General features: G+C 32.4%; 1 protein-coding gene and 1 long non-coding RNA gene across 5 annotated transcripts in view; both read left to right on the top strand.

Annotated features, from left to right (window-relative positions):
* LOC132910302 (protein eva-1) overlaps positions 1 to 22,210 on the top strand; it is a 319,015-nt gene extending 296,805 nt beyond the window's left edge. For 3 of the 4 annotated variants that reach the window (XM_060965881.1, XM_060965882.1, XM_060965883.1), the window contains 3 exons: positions 12,319 to 12,552; positions 13,240 to 13,471; positions 13,775 to 22,210. In XM_060965881.1, the coding sequence (XP_060821864.1) occupies positions 12,319 to 12,552; positions 13,240 to 13,471; positions 13,775 to 14,003 (695 nt within the window). In that variant the 3' untranslated portion in view covers positions 14,004 to 22,210. The remainder of the gene's footprint in view (positions 1 to 12,318; positions 12,553 to 13,239; positions 13,472 to 13,774) is intronic. The other variant, XM_060965884.1, reaches the window with a different exon arrangement.
* Positions 9,599 to 11,651, top strand: LOC132910321 (uncharacterized). The gene is made up of 2 exons (XR_009658729.1): positions 9,599 to 10,829; positions 10,901 to 11,651. It is a non-coding gene; the product is annotated as an uncharacterized LOC132910321 (long non-coding RNA).
* Positions 22,211 to 23,023: the final 813 nt, after the last annotated feature.

The raw sequence follows: 23,023 nt of genomic DNA on the forward strand, positions 1-23,023 counted from the left end.
TTAAATAACTTTCCTTCCTCATGTGTAAAAAAATCCACATACAGAGAATTAAATAACCAACCAACCAACCATTCATACATTTCACCTGTCTATCTTTAAAGTCTGCATACTCTGCATCCCCTAATTTGCTCAACGCAAATTGGCCCACAGATCCACATACAAAACAAAACGCAATTATAATTACAGAGCGTGATTACGATTTCACCCACGAGATCTCCGGTGTCACTATAACAACCATGAATCCGCATTCAAGCAAAACTCCGAAAATCAGTTCCACGAATGGTTCATTCGACTGCGGGCTTTAACGACCGCTTTCTCTCACAATCAAACATTGCGTTACTGACTCGTGCAAATAATTCAGTCGTCTAATTAAAAGCATTCACACATCCTTGTGGACCTATTTCAGGGCCCAGCTCGGGGTCACAGATCACAGAGAAGTCACGGATGGTGCACTAGGCCAAAGACACACACCCGACACGATAACGCGACGTAACTGGTCGTTAATTAAAGGCAACGGGGGACAGGATGCTGCCACTCAGGAAAGTCGATCGTACCATTTCCATCAGATGTCGTTGGCGAAGTTTGATCTGGCACCTCCTGTCGTTTCATTTCACCGGCAAAGAAAATATTGGCAAAGTTTTCGATGAAAACGCGGCATCCTTCCCGTTCGCATAATCTCTCGCGGACGATTAGATAAGCAAACTTCATAATTGATCTCTCCTTTCTGTTAGCTTTCAACCGGAATCGAAGTCGAACTCGCCAATGACCAACGAGTCCCTTTGGACAAAATTAAATTCCGACGATCGATACGCGAAATGAATTTGCTGGCTTCGCGCGTCCCAACTTGACATCGACAAGGGTTAAAAATTGTGGCACGCTGGAAATTGAATTCTATATTGGGTCGAATTTATATTCTTATTCTTTGTTTGTCATCCTAAGTTTTTATTGGTTACGTCTGTTTATATAAGATGAACTTCATTAATGTGTGAAGGGAAATGTGTTGAGACTTATTTATTACTATTTCTTCTAAATATCTTTCTCTGTTTTAAAATAAACGGCGATAGGAAAGTTACATATAAAGAGAATTTAATCAGAACAAAGAAGGAAACAGTGTTGCAAGTTGTATGCAACTTGCTGTTTCTTAAGTGGATCATTTCTATGAACCACACGTTCAACAATGACACAGTTAAACATTGAAACTTTCACTGTTTAATCTAGCTAAAAGTCTGCCGGTAACACGAGTCTAAAACTCGTAACAGTTAAGTGAATAATTTAACGTGAGTGCGGGAAGTTTACACATTGCCAAAGAATTTCCTTGTTCTATGCTCGGTAAACGTTAATCTTTTATTAAGTAATCCCTTTCAAAATCGATTTCCTCTTAAAATTTGTAAATCTTTCAACTGCGACGAATAAAGGTGGAATAAATTCCATTTTGAATTGAGCCATTTTCTTTTTGTTACTTGCGTTAAAATATGTTATAACTAATTATTTGTTCTATTAATAACATTTTAAGCTAACTAATCACATATAGTTTTATATACAATATAAGATATAATATAAAATTTGTACATAATATAAAAATTTTGAAATGACAAAAAATTGAAACTAAATAAAACAAATCTTACAGTACCAATATTATCTAAAAATTAGATATAAAGGATTCTCTCATAATAAATTTAATCTATATGTAAATCGAATTGAGAGGGACTAAAATACAAAGGTCTAGAGATAATCCTTGTCGTGTTTATTTGTGTGCAAGTCCAACTTGATCGATGAAGGTGCAATTATCGAACAGCTGTCGTGGTATCAATGTCTGGCACTGTAACTGGTGCAGTTGCGCAAACTTTCAAGCCCTTTGGGCTAGAATTCCTGCACCTCTAGCAAGAGCTTGCGATCGTCGGCAAACTTTACGACATAGCACGGAAATACGGTTGAATTTCCACGAAGAATACCAACAAGCTGGTCCCTGTTATTATACTTTCACGTTCTGGTTATTACGTTTGTCACGCCGGATTATTTCGGTACACGTTTAACGTTCGTTCTCGCGCATTTCACGTTGCTTTTTATTCCTCGCGACCCCATTAATTGCCACGAGGAGGAAAATGTATTTGTATAACCAAAGAAACGTACGTACGGTTTTAAGCTTGTAATATATTTAAATTCTTAATATTTTTAAGAATTAATGTTTCATAATATTTAATTGGTAATTTCATATATTTATCTTAAAGTTTGAAATTATTTTTACTTTTATTGAAAGAATATTGATAAACATTTCAGAATCTTTTCGGATTTTTCGAAAGCCTAGAATAGTAGAAAGTGGCCTTGAACATAAACGATTTAGCTTTTGTTATGACGCGAGACGAAATGTATTTGTCATTTTTAGGGAATTAATTAATATGATTAACAATCTACGCGAATTAAATTTATTCGGTTGAATAAATTTCGTAAAAAAAAAAAGAAAAAAAAAATAGAAGATTGTAAAAGAGTGGGTTTTTCAGCTGTTTCTTTTATTTCTATATTTATCCATTGCATATCTTTTATTTTTATCGCTGACCAGGCTTAATTATTCTCAGAAGTAATGACCCTGCAGGCATTGAGACTTACATCGACGTTATATTGAAGATTGAACTATCGATACAGACAAATAGTAACGAGAGTATACTAATATGCTGCAGGTATCATTTCATTCCGATTAGATAACTAACACTGGCGAAATTTCCACAAATTCATTCACTGTCTGGTTCAGCACTGAATTGTTGCGTGTGTCGTGCAATATTATTTTGTAGTAAATCAAGAATGCCAATGCTAGACAAAACACTTATTTTATTACAATAGAGATTTAATTAAGGTTTAAAACATAGTCCCAATGTTGTAATCAAAATAATTTTATTGTATTTAAGAAAACAAGAAAAATATTTTGTAACTTGAATTCTATTTATAATTTGAATATACTTGAAGTATTTTGTGATTTCTTTTAGTGAAAATTGATATTTTTATATAATAGAGATTTAACCAGTAAGAAAATAAACAATTTTCACATGTTGAAAATATTTTTACTTTCGTTGCATATACCGTCCTCTACTAATTTATAACATTAACAATAATTATTAATATCAGTATAATAATATACTCGATATCCTACATCAATAGCAGTTCAATTGACTAAGAAAATGATATTAAAAAAATAATACAAATTTGAACAAAAATTAGCACACAATGAACAATATATTTATTGATCTGTAAAGTAAATAGTGCTGAAACTCTTTTGTGATTCTTCTAAAACAACTACATTTCACAATTCGTTAACCATCAAAGACACAATTTAACACGTCAGAAATTTTTCGAAAATCAGGTTACATATTGAAACTTTCAGCACGTTGCCGAATGAACTTTGTTCGTGCAACAAAATCATTCAAGTAGATAATTCTTCAACCATTTTAACCGATCCTGTCGGTAAGCTTTTCACCCTGTATGATCCCATTGAAAATCATCGAACCCGTGTTATAGCGCGAAAGTTTTAGCTTAAATCGTCCGTAAAGCATTCTCGATAATAACGCAAAATACACGCCGTGATGACGAAGATGTTCGACAAAAAACTTATTAACTAACTAACGCCGGTGACTCGGTTTCGATGCGCGTCGCTAGGAAGTTAGTTCAAACCCTCCGGCCAGAAGTTGTATACCGTTGCGACAAGATTGACGATAAACTTGGAGAAGTTGCCAGCAGCAGGTTTGCATCTAAAGTTCTTTTCTCGAAGAAGAAACACAGTCATGGAACTGTCTCTCGATCTAATGACTATTAATTCAGGAATAATGTAGCAAAAAGTGCTGTTATGGCGATTTTCTGAATATTGCAATTAACTTCCTTTGTATTGAAAAGAGAATCCTTCTATTTTTGAACGAATTTTTTATGTTGTCATTATGACCTATATGAATCTATAGACTCTATAAATAGACAAAAAGAAGATGTTATACGAATCTTTTTAATTTTTCTTTGAATTCTTTTGTCCTTTCAATTATGTTATCATACATGAAAGAAGAGAAAAGAACATGAAGAGAAATTTTTACAATTTTTTTTTGTACGAGCACTTAAAATTAGGCATTCCATGCAATTCACGCAAGAAGTGTAAGATATTTTCACAATAAAGGTGCAAATATATTTATAATTAAAACTCATCATTTCATTACGCTATTAATTAATTCAATAAATTAATTCAAAAGTAATCTACACTGCAGCAGCCATTACGTTACGATTTGCAGTTTGATGAGCTAAAAGCTGAAACATAGGAAACGTCGTAATAATATCATTTGCAAAACATTCTATTATATTGTATATACATTTAAATTGTATTTTATACGTGGCGATCGCTTCAATTATCGGTGTCTTCCATTGTAATGTATGGACGTTTCATAATGTTATGAGAACAATTTTAACCATGATGGTTTTCAATTTGGAAATGCAGCATTTCGTCCCGTATTATTGTTTCAAATACAAGCATTATTTTGTATTTAAAATGATAATCTAATAACATGATGGATCATCATTATCGATCAAGTTATTGTTGAACCGTTCTTCAAAAAAGGAGTTGCAAAAAGAGTTCATATAATATTACCTAAATTTTAAAAATGTACTAAATATGTTTGTAACTTTTAACACAAATTATTTCTGAAAGAAATGTCCGTAAAATACAGTGCAATAAAATTTCGAATGGAAATTCTAATTTTAACTTTTGAACTTTGAACGATTTTAAAAGCAAAGTGACACACACATGTGAATATAAATTTCATAACAGGCGTGGAAATTTTAGTGAAATCTTCAAAAATGTATATTTTTTACGTCGAAAGATCATGATAATTTTGTAAGAATTGTAAAATAAATAATCGTGTTATAAACTGTGGATTTATTGGTCGTGTCAAGAGTATTAATTTTACCGGATGATCGTTCATGATCCTATATTAATTAACAATCGCATTAACGCGTGATACAGTTTAATTTCCGGAAAGAAGTAACCGATAGATGGACAATTAAACCTGATCCATAAATTGCTGTGGGAAACAAGCGACAACCCATTAAATCTCCTAATGAGACGCGTTACGTGCGACGAAACCATGGCATCATTATTGCCAATAAAACAACGTTACGTTTGATCGTAAAACAACGAAACTTCGATGCGGTCAAAATGTTTAATCAGTTCAGCGGAATTCTGGAGACACCTTTGATCATCTATTCGGAATTACGTCATTACGTGGTTCAATTGCATTTTAATATTTCTACATACATAGATGTTTCACATTGCTGCGTGAAATATTAGAATCCAAAATGTGTTTAAACGATACCTTATGAGTTCAGAATATAATTTTATAGAAAATTAATAAGCAATTTATGTTTTTGATCTTTTAACATTATATAATATAGATTAATTAAACGGAACTTGCGTAAAATAATCCATTGTTTTTGTTCTTATTCAAAACTATAAAATTCGCGTAACATATTGCTAGATGTTTCTTGCCCATTATATTAGGTCGTTCGGAGAGCTTCTTTCGTTTTATAAGGAAATAATGGATGCACAACATTTTCTGTTTTATATTATTTTATCGAATTACGTATGATCCATTTTGTTTTATCAAGATAAAAATTACAACGTTTGATAGATTAGGTTTCATGTTTGTATAAAGATGCGTCGTTGTAAAAGACGTGTCTGTAAAAGAAAGATACTTTCCGATAACCGAATACATATATTCACTTTCTCCATATATAAGGGACATATATATAAATTTCAAAAATACCTTCATACACAAGTGCGAGATCTAAGAACGATATACGTCGTACGTTTATCGTAATTGAAGAGGATTTAGGAATTTGTTCAACATCTTGTCGAACGTGAAAATTATTTGTTCGACTGGCCGATATCTTCCGCGTTTACACTGTTTCCTCGTTGAGAGTTGGCATGTCGAAGCGGAACAAAATTTCCAAAGCCATTCCTATGGATGTAATTAAGATTAAATTGGGTTCATAGTGTTCCTCGTGTATTGACAGCGGATCGCAGCCGATAGACCAATCTGTGACGGAACAATCGTCAATGTAACAGCATACTAATACAGATGCTTCCGTTCTCGATATCCACACGTTTCAAATGCCATTAACGAGAATTAGTTGAACGGCGGTCTGTTACCTTTTTTACAGGATTCCTCGTGTCCGGACGAGAATGGCTGCTAATCCCTTGTTAACCGTCAACTAAAATGCAAACTAAATGGTTGCCTGGAATTGAAATTATATTTGAGTCATCCCACGCTTTCATATTTTTTATTTCATGTTTTAAAATGTTTCTATGTTAATGTTAGAACTGTCTGTCAGAGTAATAAAACGGATCAGTTTTTAAGTAATTTTTCATAAGATGCATTTTTGGAAATTTAAGTTGTATACCATTCGTATACGCAAACAATAGCGTGACACTATTAATTAAACATACTTATATATCTTTTTCTTCAAATCATGATTTACTATAAAGCTCTTCCAATATGAACAACCATCCAAAATGAATGAAGGATTACGAGAAAAAAATGAAATCCTGTGAATAATTAATACATCTTTTTCAAGAGAACATTACGTTTGATAAAATCAACATATTGTCATTATTATAGCTAATGTTTCGTACATGAGATGAATTACTTTATTTGATTTATTATTTAATAACTTGTAATTAGCATATGTGCATATGTCAGTGCGGATTAATAAAACGAAAAATTTCTATAGCACGTCTTGTACCTTCCGGATATTTAGCAACCTCACAAGCGAGAATTTATTAAAACAATATTAAAATTTATATACGCAAAGGCTGGGTATACGTTGTAGTTTATTACATATTTCATTAAAACATTATACCATGCATACATATTGTTTTATATCGCGAATTTCATAACAGTAAAATACTAATAGAACCAACGTTGTGTTAACATAATGTTTAATTTACAATTTCTTTTTCTCATTATTTTTGTTACATTTAAATTCTATAATTTTATGGAGTTAAAGAAATTAAAATATCTATAACACATTGTGATATTTTTAGTTGACTCATTGCGCATTACAATAATTCTAATTTGTCAGGCATATTGGATTATATATAATCTCTTTGTTTTAAGTTATTATTACCGTAATTCAATCTATTGGTTGCTAAATATCATCAGTTTCTGTGCATGCTGTTTATTCTCTTGTGTAAATAATTGCATCTATGTTAAAAATGGCATGATTTCTATTCCCAACGTTCTTTCTGCATTTTTTCGTTTGTACAGGTAAATAAAATTATATTGGGAAAAAGATCAGAGAAATGCAATTCCAAGGAATAAAAATGAAGAGTAATTTTGTTATATTATCTACGACATTAATTATAGATATCATCGCAGAGTAAATGGTAAAAAATATATCGAGTCATTCAGATTTGTTTATTTATATATTATTATCTTTCTATAGCTTTATCTTGTCACAGTCTTAACAAACTAAAATAAGTTAGGTATTCCATATAACATTTATAACTCTTTCCAAAATATTTAAATTCTTTCTCACTAAAAAAAATTGCATTTTACTTTTTTATCATTTCAATTCTTTTATAAAATTAATATGTAATATATAATACATATTATTCCTTCTTCAATTTTACGTTATGAGTTATAACATACAAAAGCTAAATAATGACTGTCCGAAACCTTGTAGTTAGACACTGATTATCGCACCAGCCCAGTTACATAACCAAATATTTGAGAATACATTCGAAACACCGACATTATCTGGCCGCCTGTGCAAATCACGAGAAGTGCTGATAGCGTTCGCGTTTTAAACGTTTGCCTACAGTATGTCACCGGAATAGTTTCATGTGTGTAGTGGTCGCGTCGAACTTTCTACAAAGATAAGTCTCCGGAAATTTTTGTGCGAAAAAAGTAACAAATATTTTAGTTTCGAAGCTGATCGCGTGTCAGTTAAAGAACTGTTTCTTGTGTGTAAGTTTGGATCTGGGAAACTTTAAATAGAAGTGAGTGAAAGTAATATGTCTACATACTCTTCTGTGCGTACGTATTCGAACATTTACGTATTTGCGGCTTTTATATAAACATCTTACGACTTTAGTTTTTTTAATGAATTTATTATGTTATCCTATAATCTTGATATCATTCTTGGATTAAATAAGAAATATTTATTAATAAACAATGTTGATAAAGTTACTGTACAAATTGGTAACCGAAAACGTAAATAGACTCAAATCATCAGCACGCATGCATCGCTCTGATCTCATGATCATCAATCTCAAATGGTTGATAAAAGTATAGAAATATGTACCAAACTTTATAAGAAATAAACATATCAAGGTAGCACAGCGAAGAAGTAACAGACAGAGAATAAAATCATCTGAAACTAAGAAGATTTTATCATCTTAGCACTCATACATTTTTATCACCTTGATGATGATATGATTCCTATATGTACGTTTTCTCTTACCTATCTCTATAATAATTTTACCAATATTATTTGTTATAATAAATATTGCTTAATGTTGGCCGAAAATGGCAATGAGATTGTAGGATAGCATAATAAATCCATAAAAGAAACTAAGGTAGATATTTATGCGAAATCCGCAAATATTTAAATATTCAACTACTCGTGGACGGGAGATAGATAAACTGCAGTGAAAATGGATGATTGCAATGTACAGGGATTTCATAGAATTTCTTTCAAAATTGTCTCAGTTTTGGATGCTCCAAGCACGAAGAGAAGTGAAGTGCGATAATAGTATAATTTGCAAATTAAGTAAAACATATTTCTGTTAAGCAATTTATTAAGTTGTTGTATAGATGAAATCACTAAATTTTTAATAAAACTTGCAATGTTGTCAGTTTCATTGAAAATGATATTTGGTAATTTTATTGAAATTTATTAATTTCGTATCAAATAAAAACATAGATATCGACCAATCTTAAGCGTTAGAAGTTGCTAATTAGAAATCTCGAAATTTCAGAATATCGTCTGATCGCAAACAGGTATGAATTCTAGTGAAATTTCTGGATTTAACTGTTTAAATTCAGATATATATAATGTGAAACTGTGAGCTTTTATTAACTTCACTAAACTATTTGAAGGAAATGGAATATTTTCTTTATTCTTATTAATCTTTATTTTACTGAAAATGTCCTGAGTAACATTTATTTTTCTTCTTCTTATCGTAACGCGATCTGAAAAAACAAAAGAATTCGCTTTTAAAATACAATGCAAAGAGAATATATTACACGGTGTGAAAATAGCGCTTGACGCAATTTAATTGTTCAAAAGCATGAAAAAATATTGATTCTATCAATATCGTGAACGAAACGTATACGCTCGGCTCAGGTTTCTTCACCATATCGATGACGATTCGAAATGTCGCGGTAGGTTATTCGCTGATTCTCATTAAAATTTCCTCGCGTCGACAGAATAGCGCTGCACAGAGACCTCGTTTGCGTAAATCAGTGTCCTCGAAACGGTCTGGCAAAGAACCGCGATAAAGTGCCTCAGTTTTCTAAATCAAATAAAAGGAGGCGTCAGATTCGTCGCTTGTAAAGATGGTAAGTTTGCGTTTCATTATTTATACGTACGTTTAAAGAGCTTCAGTGTAATTTCATTCGATTATTAGAATATTGAAGGTGATTTAATAGTGGGAACGAAAAATCCAAATATTTCTTATATTTACAAACTTTCTTTTCAAATTTAGTTATTTAGAATTTAGAATTAATTGCATCTTCTTAATTATTTATTTTTCATCTTCGCTAATCATATTCTTTTATAAATCAATCAGCAAATAGCTGCAGACTATTATACGGCTGCAAAACAGACATCATTTCGATAATTCTTTTACACAATATTTATTATTGGAAGAAATCAATTCAAGTCGCTATTCTTTTCTATTTTTCTTAGTCGAGGAATTATATCTATAATTTTTCACTTTTATCATGTAAGTGAAGTTCCATCAAAAAATACTTTAAGTTGTACATAGAAAAATAAAAATGACACAAAAAATTAATAAAGATATAGTTTCCGTGGCTGTTTCGCAATGATAGATAAAATATTTAAACATGGGATAATACTTAGTACCATATCCAAAAGTCAATTTACATTCGATTGTTCAATTTCCATTTTATTTTTAAAGTTCACATATTTAGATACATAGATCGCATATTAAATATAATATATATAATCTTTCTTTTAAAAAGAAACATTGTATCTTGAGCATTCGACGCATAACTTGATCATTCACTGCTTCCGGATCATTCTTACGACAATCACGACCCCCCGAATTTGACGCTCGCCGATAGGAACCTAGAGATGCCGTGCCGTCTTCGTGGATGTTCTTACCTAGACACAATGCATACCGATCACGAAATCCACGTGTATGTCACGTATTCCTGCGGCGCGAGTGACAAAGCCTCCGTGCCGTGTGCTGATGTATAATACGCGAACTTCGAATTTCCATTCCCATTGGCATTCACGAAGCGTGAGGCTTCTCTGAAAAATATCCGTTCGCGGCCTGTCTGAGCACTGAAAACCTGTCGAAAGCGCGGAGTATCAGTATCTCCTTTACCGGACCATCGATCCGTGAAAAACACGGGGTGAACGACACGTCGAACGGGTTATCGACGGCCCCCCGCGCGCCGGACTCTCGTTCCCCGTTATTTTAACCCACCACGTCAGGGAAAATCCGTCGCGTTTTACGGGCCACTTCCGATTGTCCAACAAAGACACCGAACGAACTTTGTTTAATGTCTGTCCAACTTTTGACATCTTTAAGATTGTTAAACTTTATAATAGCAGTATTTGTATGGCGAATAGTGGAAGGAATATATAGTTTTATTGGTTTATTGAAGAAGATGGATTTGACGAGAGGATTTTTTAGTATTAAAGATACCATTTCTATGTTTTGCTATCTAAAGATTATTGGATTTTATCGTTGTTGAATTTTGTTGTTGTTAATGGTTGCTGAATTTTAAGATCGGAGTATCGGAATAGTGGGATGGATATGGTTTTATATATTTTATATGTTTGGTTCTTTGAAAAAAGTAGTTTGGATAGGAGGACTTATACTATACATATTTATGAGTGAATTTATTTGGCAGTATATGCATAAACAATTTATAATATACAATTTTATAATACATTAAAGACAATATAACTTGCATAGAATTAGTATTTTATTCAATATATAGTATGTTGGTGAATATGTCATTTCTTTTTGAGAATTTGTATTAAAGTAATACATGAGATTTTCTTCAGTTTATTTCAAATACGTATATGAATAAGTCTAGTTTTTTTGGAACATCCAAAAAATAAATTCAGAAATCAACTATTTCATGAAATATATAAAAAAGTAAAAAGGGACGAAATTATTATTAAAAATGCCAATTAAAAATTTTAACTCATCTTAACCAGTGGGAAAATTAAATATAAACTATCCTAATTACAGAACTCACTATGCACACATTAGCAGAAAATCTATTGAGTTTAGTTCCGAAATCAATAACCGCGTTGATGTATCGTCAGAAACTGCCACATGAACTTCATTTAATATTTATTAAATGATGTACACTATAAAAACAATTTTAAATAAATCAAATTGAATTGTGTCCTGAATAAAATTCAGCTTTTATTTAATGTACAGCTTCCAATTTGTAAATTCATCCTGTATATTTTTCTTGATATTTTCTCTGATAACACAAATTTTCTACGTATGCTCTATCACTTACACAGCACCCTTGTATACTCGCATTGACCGCAACATGCATAATAATACGACGCAATTACAATTTGGTGGAGGATTACATTATACATCATGTTATTCCCAATACTCATGTAAATAATCCGTACCTACGAATAAATCACAGTTGCCTTGGCAAGAAATACGCTATCTGTAAAATAAATTAACCGTGATTCGATTACCTTTGTATTAAATTTCATTTCAGTATTATTCGCGAAATCGAATCTGATAATCATATGTAAATACTGAGTGCAGTATATAATGTTTTAAATAAAATATAAATATTTATAAACTTTTATAAATACTTTATAAATATCTTTAATAAAATATTATGTTATAAAAAAATGTGCGCTGTATTAAAATTTTCTTAATATTATTTCTATCGCATTTGCGTAAAGATTCAGCTAGATTGTCGGCTTCTTGTAAATAACCATACGAGGAATGGTCAATATAACTTATTGGCACTTACTTGTGCATTGTCTTCTCTCACCCCTTTTATATTTCTTCTGGACCAATCTCCTCTATTTATATATTTCTCGCGTATACAGTGGACACACGAACGAACAAGTTTAAGTCAGTCGGTATAGGAGCGAAAGACTCGCCCCTAACACCTACGGTTATACAAGGGATGATTATGTTCGACAACAATGTGGCTGATGTTACTACCAGCAGTACGATGTCACCGATTAATTGCACCACGGTAGTCTACGCCTTTCCGGAAGAGGATCGTGTCGTTGTCGGATATATCAATGAATGGATCAATGCCTATTCGTTTATATCGAGTAAGTATCGAGGTACACTTTGTACCCTTTTTCTCGTTCTATCTGTCGGTAAGTCTACTTTATCGGTTACACTTACTGGATTTTATTGCCCTACTCTACTTTATCGACTATTGAAAGATACTGTGTAGGAAGATGTCGGTACAGCTAGAGTTTGTTTTTATCGGATGTGGGAAAAATAGTTAATTATCGGGATATTACTTGCGATCGATAATTTACTATATCTGAATTGGGTAATAATTCTTTATACTGGCTATTGATAATATTACTCCCTTTTGTACCATATGGTATGTGTTAAACAATGTTAAGAAGGTATTATTTTTATGGTATTTCAAATAAGAGATTTAATAATAATGAAAAAGATTGAAAATTATAGAAATGGTTGTATGTCTAGATAATGAACTTTTTAGTGTATTTATTTGTATCACGTAGAGAAGCGAAGGATAGTTGAAGACCATAGTAGAAAAACACAGTAGTGCATTTCATTGCTCGAAACAGCGATTCATTTATGAGATTTGCAGTCTAAAGGATTGCGCATTTGTGTTTGGCATTGCATTTAGAACAGTAGACAGAATTTTTAGCAAATTTGCATGCGACTTGAACCTTCCTGAACCTCCTATAATTTATTTCAATTTTAGTTAAATACATAAATGTGTCATTATTATATTTTACTCGATTCGTTTTATACAGAAAATCAAGAAAAGTTCTACCTGTACATCATAGTGTCGGTCACAGCCGGTATTTTAATTTTCCTGGGCTTGGTAATTGGACGACTTCTTGTCAGTCGTCACCGTGCAAAAAGAGATGCGAAATTCCATGCAAATAACGAAGCGCTTCCAAATGGATTCACCGATGACATTTCGGAGATCGACGCGGATATTGATCTTACCACGCCGGTGCCAGTCCCAATGCAAGACACAAGGTTCGTAACCCATTTAATTCTTTTCTCAAACAAGTCAATGTATTCGTTCAATGTAATGTTCTTTATATGTCAAAGATTTTTATCAATTATAGAAATCCTGGAATTCTGATGTTTAAATTGTAATGTTAACGAACTGTTTTACATATACAATACATATTATATATAATGGATGTATCCTGATCAAAATTTCAATATAATAAATATTTTCAAAAATTAAATAAACATCATATAAATCAACTACTATACTTAGATAAAACCAAATAAAAAAAAGCGAAATTTCGAAATTAACTAAATTCTTTCCAGGATTCCAGAGACTCAGCTAGCCGAGAGGCTCCACGGCGATCGTTACTACGCGGAAACCAGGATACCAATGTCGCCCACCACGATGCACTCAGCGCCAGGACACTACCCTGGCAACACAGGTGTCAGGGTGGATCTAGGTAACCACATGGTGGGCACAGATAGCCTCCATACGATTCTACGTCCAGAAAATCCACGGAGTATGAGCACGAAAAGCTATTACTACGGCTGACAGGAGGAAGGGGGTGTCCCGCGCGAGGGACGGCCCCCGTCCTTGAGCCCGGTACCAGAAGTGAGCACGCGGAAGTACTGCTTTTAATCGAGAGACCGATTTTCTATGGAACGGCGAACGAAGCCGCTGTAAAAAGCAGGCGTTCCATACTAACGAACGCTAACTTGTCGTTGATTGGAATCATTGTTTCTTCGAGCAAAAATCAAGGAGGCCTTCGTCTTGGTACCGGAAACGAGCACGTGGTGGTGACCCTTTTTTCGTATATATCATCATTTCTTTTTTCTCCAATATGGAACTTTCAAAAGAAACCGGAAAATTTGATGAAAAATTTGATTTCCATAAGAGAGAAATCAGAAGAGAATAGAATCGTACCATAATTTCCTTGAAGATTATTTCAATTGTTGTTTTCAAGGAATATTCATGGTTCGTACGCTTTTAACACCGGAATTGACGGTATTTGATCCGTGTAGATCAACCTCGTGAAACAGATGGAAATTTAGTTGGATGCTGAGCGTTGGGAGTGAACAAACTTGTTACCTTTCGCCGTGGAATCGTTCTACGCGTGCCGCTGCCCGACATCGGAATCGAACGAGAGCTCGGCCAATGAGGTGGGAGCGTTGTAAATACGACGTCAGTGTACTGAGAATTTCACCTATTTCTATGGAAATTCTAATGAGAAGCTCTGTTAGAAATAAAAATTCATTTTGAGTGAAGATTCCTTCAGACACCGATCGAGGACAGGGATATTAAAAAAAGAAAACCCTTATTGTTTGTTGAAGATGATGTTATTGAAAATAATACTGTTTTTGATAAGAAACTGCGATTATAAAAGGCTGGATTATCGATTAGGAAGTATAAGTAAATACGTTGAATGTAAATGACGGAAGTAGAACGTTTTTACGCGGGCAGCATCCGTTTTTGCGATCGATACCGAAAGTAAACATCTGCAATGTCGTCGTGTAAGATGATTATGATTGTAAGTAGATTTTAATATCTGAATTGGGTAAAAAGAATTGTGAGAAGTGGGGGAAAAGGAAGAAAGTAACAATCGATACTGGAAAAAGATTTATTCTGGTCTATAGTTTAGGACTCAACCCAGACAGCACAGAGACGCTTTATCGATGTTTTAAAGAAATCTAATAATGTCATTTTCAAATATCTCAAAGATATCTTTCAACGCCTTAATGAAGAGATTATCATCTTACACCAAACTTTTCAAGATACTGACATATTTACTTATTTTATCTTACTGAGAAGAATAATTATATTAATAACATTTATATTACAATAATAGTTATTTGTAAGACATCTTTAAGTCAAACTTATAAAATGTTCAGATTAAATCACAAGACATAAAATGAACGTAGAATCAATGTCTTTGAAAACTTCGTGTGCTGTGTGGGAATAATTATTTAATTTGCGATTGAATTCTGATATGTTTCTGTTTTCTACATGAGAAAGCTCAATAATGAAAGACAAAATAAATTTATATAAATTGCAATTATAATTTAACGGGATAAGGAACTTTTGATCATTTCTTCTATTTTTAAAGTCAATAATTAGAATTCTATATCATACAAATTTTCTGCGTGAATTATTTTCATTAGTAGATCAAGATTGAAATATTTTAGTAAGAATTTCATGAAAATGAAAAAGAAGTATCACTGCCTATTGAACAGTAATAACAATAATAATAAATCTGCAAAAAAGGCGGATCAATATCCTATGTGTACGTACAATAATTTGTCAATCAAGAATCAAGTTTTTCTAACGAAAATCACGCACACACTTCTTTAAAAGAAAAAACAATACATATCTCTGTGTACAGCAATAAACAACCGCAACTTTTTCCATTTGAAAAATCATTTCTCCTTGTCGAAAGATCGAGAAGACTGTCTGAAAAAAATATATCACTGCCTAGTCGATGAGAAAATGAAATACGGGTCCTTTCTTGTTAACCAGATTTTTTTAGATTTTTCTCAAACCGGACTATGCTACCGACGTTGTCACACTTAAAGATGATACATGTGATAGGAACAAATGTTGATAGCGTAGTGGTCTTGATAATAATTTTTCTAATACGAACTTGTAGCATATTTCTCTTGTTGGAAAGACAGGATAAAAGAATAGAAAATTATGTGTGGCTCAAAATATAAATTTATATGTTAGTATTTTCTTACGAATTCGTCTATAAATTTTATGAATAATTAGAAGTTGCTTCAGAGCTAACATGAACTTTACAAATATGGCTTATGAATTTTTACTATGAACATATTATTATGTTTTAGCAGATTATATTTAGAAATAACCTCAAAATTATAATTCTTTCTAAACATTAATGAAAATTTTATAATTAAGTATTTGAGCGACGCATAACATCATCGTCATCTACAATGAAGACATTTACATTATTAGTCGATAGTATTGGTTAGATTTCTCTCGATTAAAGCTCAGTGCACCGGAACGAACAGTCAGCGACCAGAGGATCAATATTGCAATCGATGGACGAACGAAAACAACACGATCGAACGACACGAATCGACGATCGATCGATCTTCCTAGAATAACATCAATCTATAATTAGCACCGTAAGAAAAATAAAAAATGAACCAAAAAAGTAAATAAAAAAAAAAGGAAGGCAAAGAAAACAAGAACCATGTGGATAGAACGCTTAATTTCTATCTAAATTGATTGAAATCGGGATTCACTATGATCGATGGTTAACCATGTATTTCTAAGAAAACAGGAAATCGATCGATCTCAACGAAGTTACAGCGGTTTTGTATCTCGAATACACGCAACCAAAAAAAAAAAGACAAAAAAAAGAAAAACGGAAAAGAACAAATAAAATAAAACGCACCGCGAAACGACTTTTATAGAGAAACGATCTGTATGTATATCACGCTGTAAATAGAAACAATGTAATTTACGGTAATTGTTAAGAAATTCAAGCAAAGAGAGAGGGAAAGAGAGAATGTGTGTTGTATGTAAGAGAATATTGTACCTAGATCGAAAGTGCAATGTAATCGGAGGTTTCGTAGTCGAGAACTTATTCTCTGTGCCATTGTATCGATTTTACGAAGGAACGAAAGCTTTTAGTTGTATTTTTAATTAATCGATAAAAGGTCCTTCAACTGGAATTTTGTATAGTTTGAAGGAATTAACTTTATTAAATGAGGATTCAGAGTGCCATTCGTTCTCGCATATGATATTAGGTTCTTTTTATTTAGATGTAAACCGACGTTTACTTTAAGATGATAGTATAAGTAATAATTATTCATTTATACATTAATTCTTACGCTGTATGTTTGCACACTCATTGGGGCGCTATCGCAAATAACGAGGATACAGTATATTTAATATTTAAGAATTGTAAGGTTAACATTCTAGTAATTGAATAGCTCATTGAAGTCGCGTAATGAGAATAGCACGAGAAACAGAAATTTCTTATATACTTGTATACTTGTATTTAAGAAGGAAAATATAGATTATATAATATCACATTTTACTCGGAGAAAAGTGATTTTAGATTCTCACATTGTTTCTTTATTTCTTATACTCATGTTAGGTTTTCAACATTTTAAAATTATATATAAACCCCCTTATGCTTTAGTATTCTGTACAATTGCATACATTTTGAAATATTCTTTCCGATTAAAATTCATATTAAATTTCGTTAATTTTCTTTTACTTGACCAAAACATTCGTATTAAAGGTACAACAGATGAAAATGAAGCATGATACGTATTGACAATAACGGAATTAAAATAAACACATTTTGATCTCAGAGTTCAATACGCCAATCTCAATTCAAGCTTTATTTCTATCGTCGAAACATATCTCGAAAAATATGATTCTCTCACGTGACTAAGCGACCGATTATAACAATGTACCCCATAACAACAATGGAACAGTTCATACAACTTTTCGTGCAACAAACGATTTTACAACTGATTGAATCCAACAATAGACCATGCAATAAACAATCAAATATCTGTACCAAGCAATTAATTCTACAAAATGGCTTACTTTTGGTGGCTATAAATTACCATAACATACCAAAAAATGGAAATTTAGAAAATAATTATTTATTAAATACATGGTATAATAAGAAAGAAATATAGACTTTATGAAAAAATGATCAAATTTGTCATTTTTCATTCTTAACTGTTAAAATGCAAGATCGTTTGAGTTATTTTGAGTTGTGATACTTTTGAAAAATATGTGAGTTATGTTAAGTACTTACACAATATCAATGAGCTAGTCAATTATTAATTCGAAAGGCGTGCGAAGAAATCCGCGTTGTTCCGCTGATTAGATCGCGCTGTGGAGATATAATCTGCCATGGTCGTGTTTTTAATTGGTCTGACTTCATTAAGCTACTCGTGCGGGATTGTGGCAAGTCGCACTGGTTTCCAGGAAATTTCTAATTGCCGGAAGAACGCTGATTCTCCGCCCTTTTATTCTCACTTCTCAAATATTTCACGTTTCTACACGTTCTTTCTTCCATCACTCGATCCTTTCATATTTTTCAACTTGACAGAATTTTTCACTTTCTTAAAGATATGTATTCTATTCTGATTCATCGTCACGAAAGTTCAATAAGTCGATTAGACACTGGTACAGGTGGATTAGCAAAAACTTTATTGCGTATTTAATTAATATCTATGTCTCCTTTTTAATCAAATTTTGATTAATTTAGAAAATTGTATTAAAGTAATAGAGGTTTGCGTATATTGTTTTATGAATTTGGTTCAGATTGGGGAAACGTTTGAGAACCACTTTTGCCAGGTTCTCTTAGAATTTCATATATTAGCAAGATTCTTCTCCAGAGAAAACTGTGTCTTTTAATATTATATACTGTGGAGGAGATACGATTTTACATAGTCAAATTTAAAGTGTATTATTATTCCATGTTTTATTATTTCACTGGATATTGCATTTAAAATATTTATTTGTAAATCAAACGAATACCTTTTTATTCGCATAACTCGTCTTTTATAATTCGATGCGTATTATTATGTATGTAAATGAATTTGATTGTTTCTTGTTTTGTTATTAACAATCATTTTTATGATCGAATTTCACGCACGCAGGAGGATAAATTTCAAGTGATTTGCCGTGGGTTCAAAATGTCCCATTGGTACTGGCTCAACGGAATGAAAGATATGAAACAGAATATAGGTACTCAATGAAACGTTATGATGTATCGATGTGCAGAGTATGAAAGGATTAATATCGTAGATTCACGTAACGCACTCGATATCCAATAAACATTCTGGTTTTATAATTAATTCTTGTGTAACGTGCACGATACAGTAGTAATGTATATTCATATCGATTTGGTTTCTATTTGTTTATGCAAATACTAATTTTTCGGGTACTTCATATACTACTTAATGTTTTTACGTATTAATCTTATTTTTAAATATATAACATTACCAAAGAGATTAACTTTATTTCTATTTTGCTTAAGATACTTATATATACTACTTTTTAGAAATATTTGTCCTAATAATAGAATAATTTAAAATTGATTATAGTTACTTTTTAGGTGATTTTTAAGTGAATAATATTGTTATAAATTACCAAGGAGCATCAACACGAGAAATGGTATCGTTTTATATTTTACTTGAAAGTATGATTACTGTTTCTATTAATACATTAAACGTTGCCCAGGTTATTATTTATTTTATGTACCATTACATCCAACTCAGAAAGCGTGCAAAACCAAAGACAAAGACAAGTTGTGAATGCATCGATCGATAGATGTGTGATTGTAGGGCTCAGAAATAAAGACACGAATTAACTTCATTTTCATTTCAAAGAAATCAGTCTCCTAATTCAAGAATTACACGATATATAGCATGTACGTCTGTATTTGAGAGTTTATCTTCAATAAAATAGATCTTTAATACTCAATGTAATAATAGGTTTTAAGAACATTTAATTTATAATTTTTCACTTTTCTCTGTAATTCTTTTAAATTAACTATTATATGTAAAATTGAATAAATTTCGCCAAGATCCAAGATCTAAATAAACTACAAAATGTATTTTAAATAGCAAAACTGTGTTTACTGAAAAAATTACAAAGTCATTTTAGAATAATTCAATAACACAATTTTTTAAAATAAGGAAACTACGCCATGTTTCTTTCCGAAATGTTTCTTTTCTATTTCGTGATCTTTCTTCCTGAGCGATCCAAATTACTTTATTGTCGAGGCGACTTGTTCGAAGCGGAGTGCCTGATATCACTTCGCGAGGAGCATTTCCAAGAGGATTACGTGCTCGTCATCGACTTTGCGGATAAAATGCAAATTCCTGCTAAACGGATCTTTCAAGGAAGTTAGGAGAACACACGTGCTCGTGTAATGCGTAAATGGAACGGAGCGCAACGTGATTTGCCACGACACCCGGAAACTGCATTCCGTGATGAGGAACATGCGATGGAAAGGTTCATGACCCTGTTGAAGTTGGGGAGAACTCGGATTTGATGCGTCATGGGATTTTAAATTTTGAGATAGATAATATGGCGGTATTAGTTTCGAGAAAATGTGCATCGTATTTAGATTAATTTCCGAAAATCTTGATCATGAAATTCCATACAATTGTCTTTCATACTATGGTTTGAAGAATCATAACATAACTATTAATTCTTATGATATGTTAGATCGACAAAATAATTGTATAAAGAATGCTTCGCTTTATTTTATTTCTATAAATATATTATTATATACTAAAATTCATAGAATCACCAACCACAAAATTACACTAGAAAAAATTCTAAAAACTTGTGTATGTATGCAGAAAATTGTTAGAGTTTAAATGTTTGATTATATAAGGAAATTTCCATAATTCTTTTTAGATAAATTCCAAAGATTCGTAAAATAATTTATCTGAGATTGTAGCTTGTTATTTCGCGAACATAATGGACGTTCTCTCTGTTGTCGTATAAATCTCGCGCCATATGTATTGATTAACGTAGAACGAATGTAAAACTGGAAGCGAGGGGCGAAAAAGTTTGACAGCAGTCGAGCAAGTTTTAGTATTATTAGAAGGGGTCAAGGATGTAGCTCGTTTCGATGGAAACTTTTGAATGTTCCAGAATGGTAGGATGTATTTACTCTTTCGATTGTTCGATCGGTTCGATCGATCGTTCCACGATTAAACGTTGCGGAATAAAAACAGCACCAATTCCAAAGGCAGGAAAGGTTTCTGTATTTGTACTATTCACAGAAAATTTCATACATGTCAAAATTGAAAAAAAAGAGTACAATTCGTTGTTGTAAAATCTTGCATATAAAACTACAGTGTGGATTTAATATTTGTGATTGTTATTTAAAATGATAATTGTCATCAACTGTCATCAGTAACTATTTTTTATATCGCATCACGAATAATGCACGCAAAATACGGAGTAACTGCTCATTTTCAACAGATCGATTAATGGATCAAACCGACCAGATCACATTGAAATGTGTGAGAGTGGCACGTACCTATTAGGAGGACTTGCTTCTTGCGAAATTTACGGAGTATTTTGTATGAAAAGTGGCGAGAAATGAACCTTACGATGGAATGTGTGAGAAGACGAAAGAGAGGAATAAGAGAGAAATGGGTGTAAGAGTGTAACGAAAATCGACGAGTTTTTATTGTAAGTATCTCTTGTTCGTAAGCACCTTGTAAATATCGCTGTATCATAAATAACTGTGTACCCTACGAGTTCGACTCCTCCCCGATCTCGAATCGAAAGAGAAATTAAAGCGGGACAGGAGGCTTAGTATTGAAAGAATATCGTTGTTCAAGACTATATTAGGAGAAAAGACAGAGAAAACATGTATGAAAAGATGTGTGAATTTTCGCTCGAAAGACTGAACAATTAATGTTAGCAGTGAGAGAAAAGAAAAGACGAAAATTTATCGAATCGAATAATGAAATTGTACTTACGAAACATTATCGAATGATTATTAATTATATACAGATGAACGATGAGAGGTAAAAAAGGGGTGTTTACAGGGATTTTAAATGTAGAGTTTCTATCTAATATGGTGTATCGACAATCGACATCGTGGAGGAAGTACGAAACAGTGTATCGTTCTGTTAACGTTTTGGAGCGAGTCCGGAATCTCGAACGTACGACTAATGTTTCCAATTTGTGTAACTAACCCTTAAATGATTTACAATTATAATAAATGAATTACGAAAGGATTTCTTATGTGTTATCGTTCTTATGTGTGCTTCCTATGATTTCTCTTTGTTTGATCGTTCGTGGAGAGACGCGATCGCGGAGGAGGCGCGTCAACGAGAGTCGTAAATTCCCGTTACAATTAGATAATCGACGCCACGAATTGATCGATCCCCTATTTCGGTTAGGATAATAGGGGTGGTTAAATTCGTATAACACTGGATTAACAGGTTATAATATACACTTTATTCCAACAACTTGTCTCGCGAAGAATATAAATGTTCGAAGAGATTCGCGTGGTAAGTTACGATGTCAAATTGTAATGTCGTTTACGATAAGGTTAGAAGTGTTTGACTCGAGTAGTTACTAGCAAGACCACGATGTTAATCGTAGTAGGAGTAACTTGCAAGTAGTGAGTTACGGTGTCGCAAGAGGTATAAATCGCAGGTAAGATATTTTTTTTTTATTTGGGAGAATTTTACAATCAATTCTCATAGAGAATTATAAGTAAATTATTTTGGCGTGGTGCTGTAACTTGGATTATAAGAGTTTATAGTATGTTTGATTCTAGTTGAATCAAATGCTTCAATCTAAAGGGTATTGTCTTTTTGGTTTGCGGATCTGATCCGTCGTATCAAGTAATTGGGTAACTAATGGGTTTTGGTGGTTGTTAACTCCTTATATTATATCTGTTTCTGAACTTGGATATTTCTTCTTTAACTGTGGGTATCTTAAGGTCGGGATGTATTGTTTCGTTGGTAACATACCGAGGTGTATCTATTAAGGATCTTAGAGTTTTTGATTGGAATCGTTGGAGAATTTCTATGTTGGAATTA

Source organism: Bombus pascuorum, chromosome 9 (assembly GCF_905332965.1).
Source record: "Bombus pascuorum chromosome 9, iyBomPasc1.1, whole genome shotgun sequence".
Lineage (NCBI taxonomy): Eukaryota > Metazoa > Arthropoda > Insecta > Hymenoptera > Apidae > Bombus > Bombus pascuorum.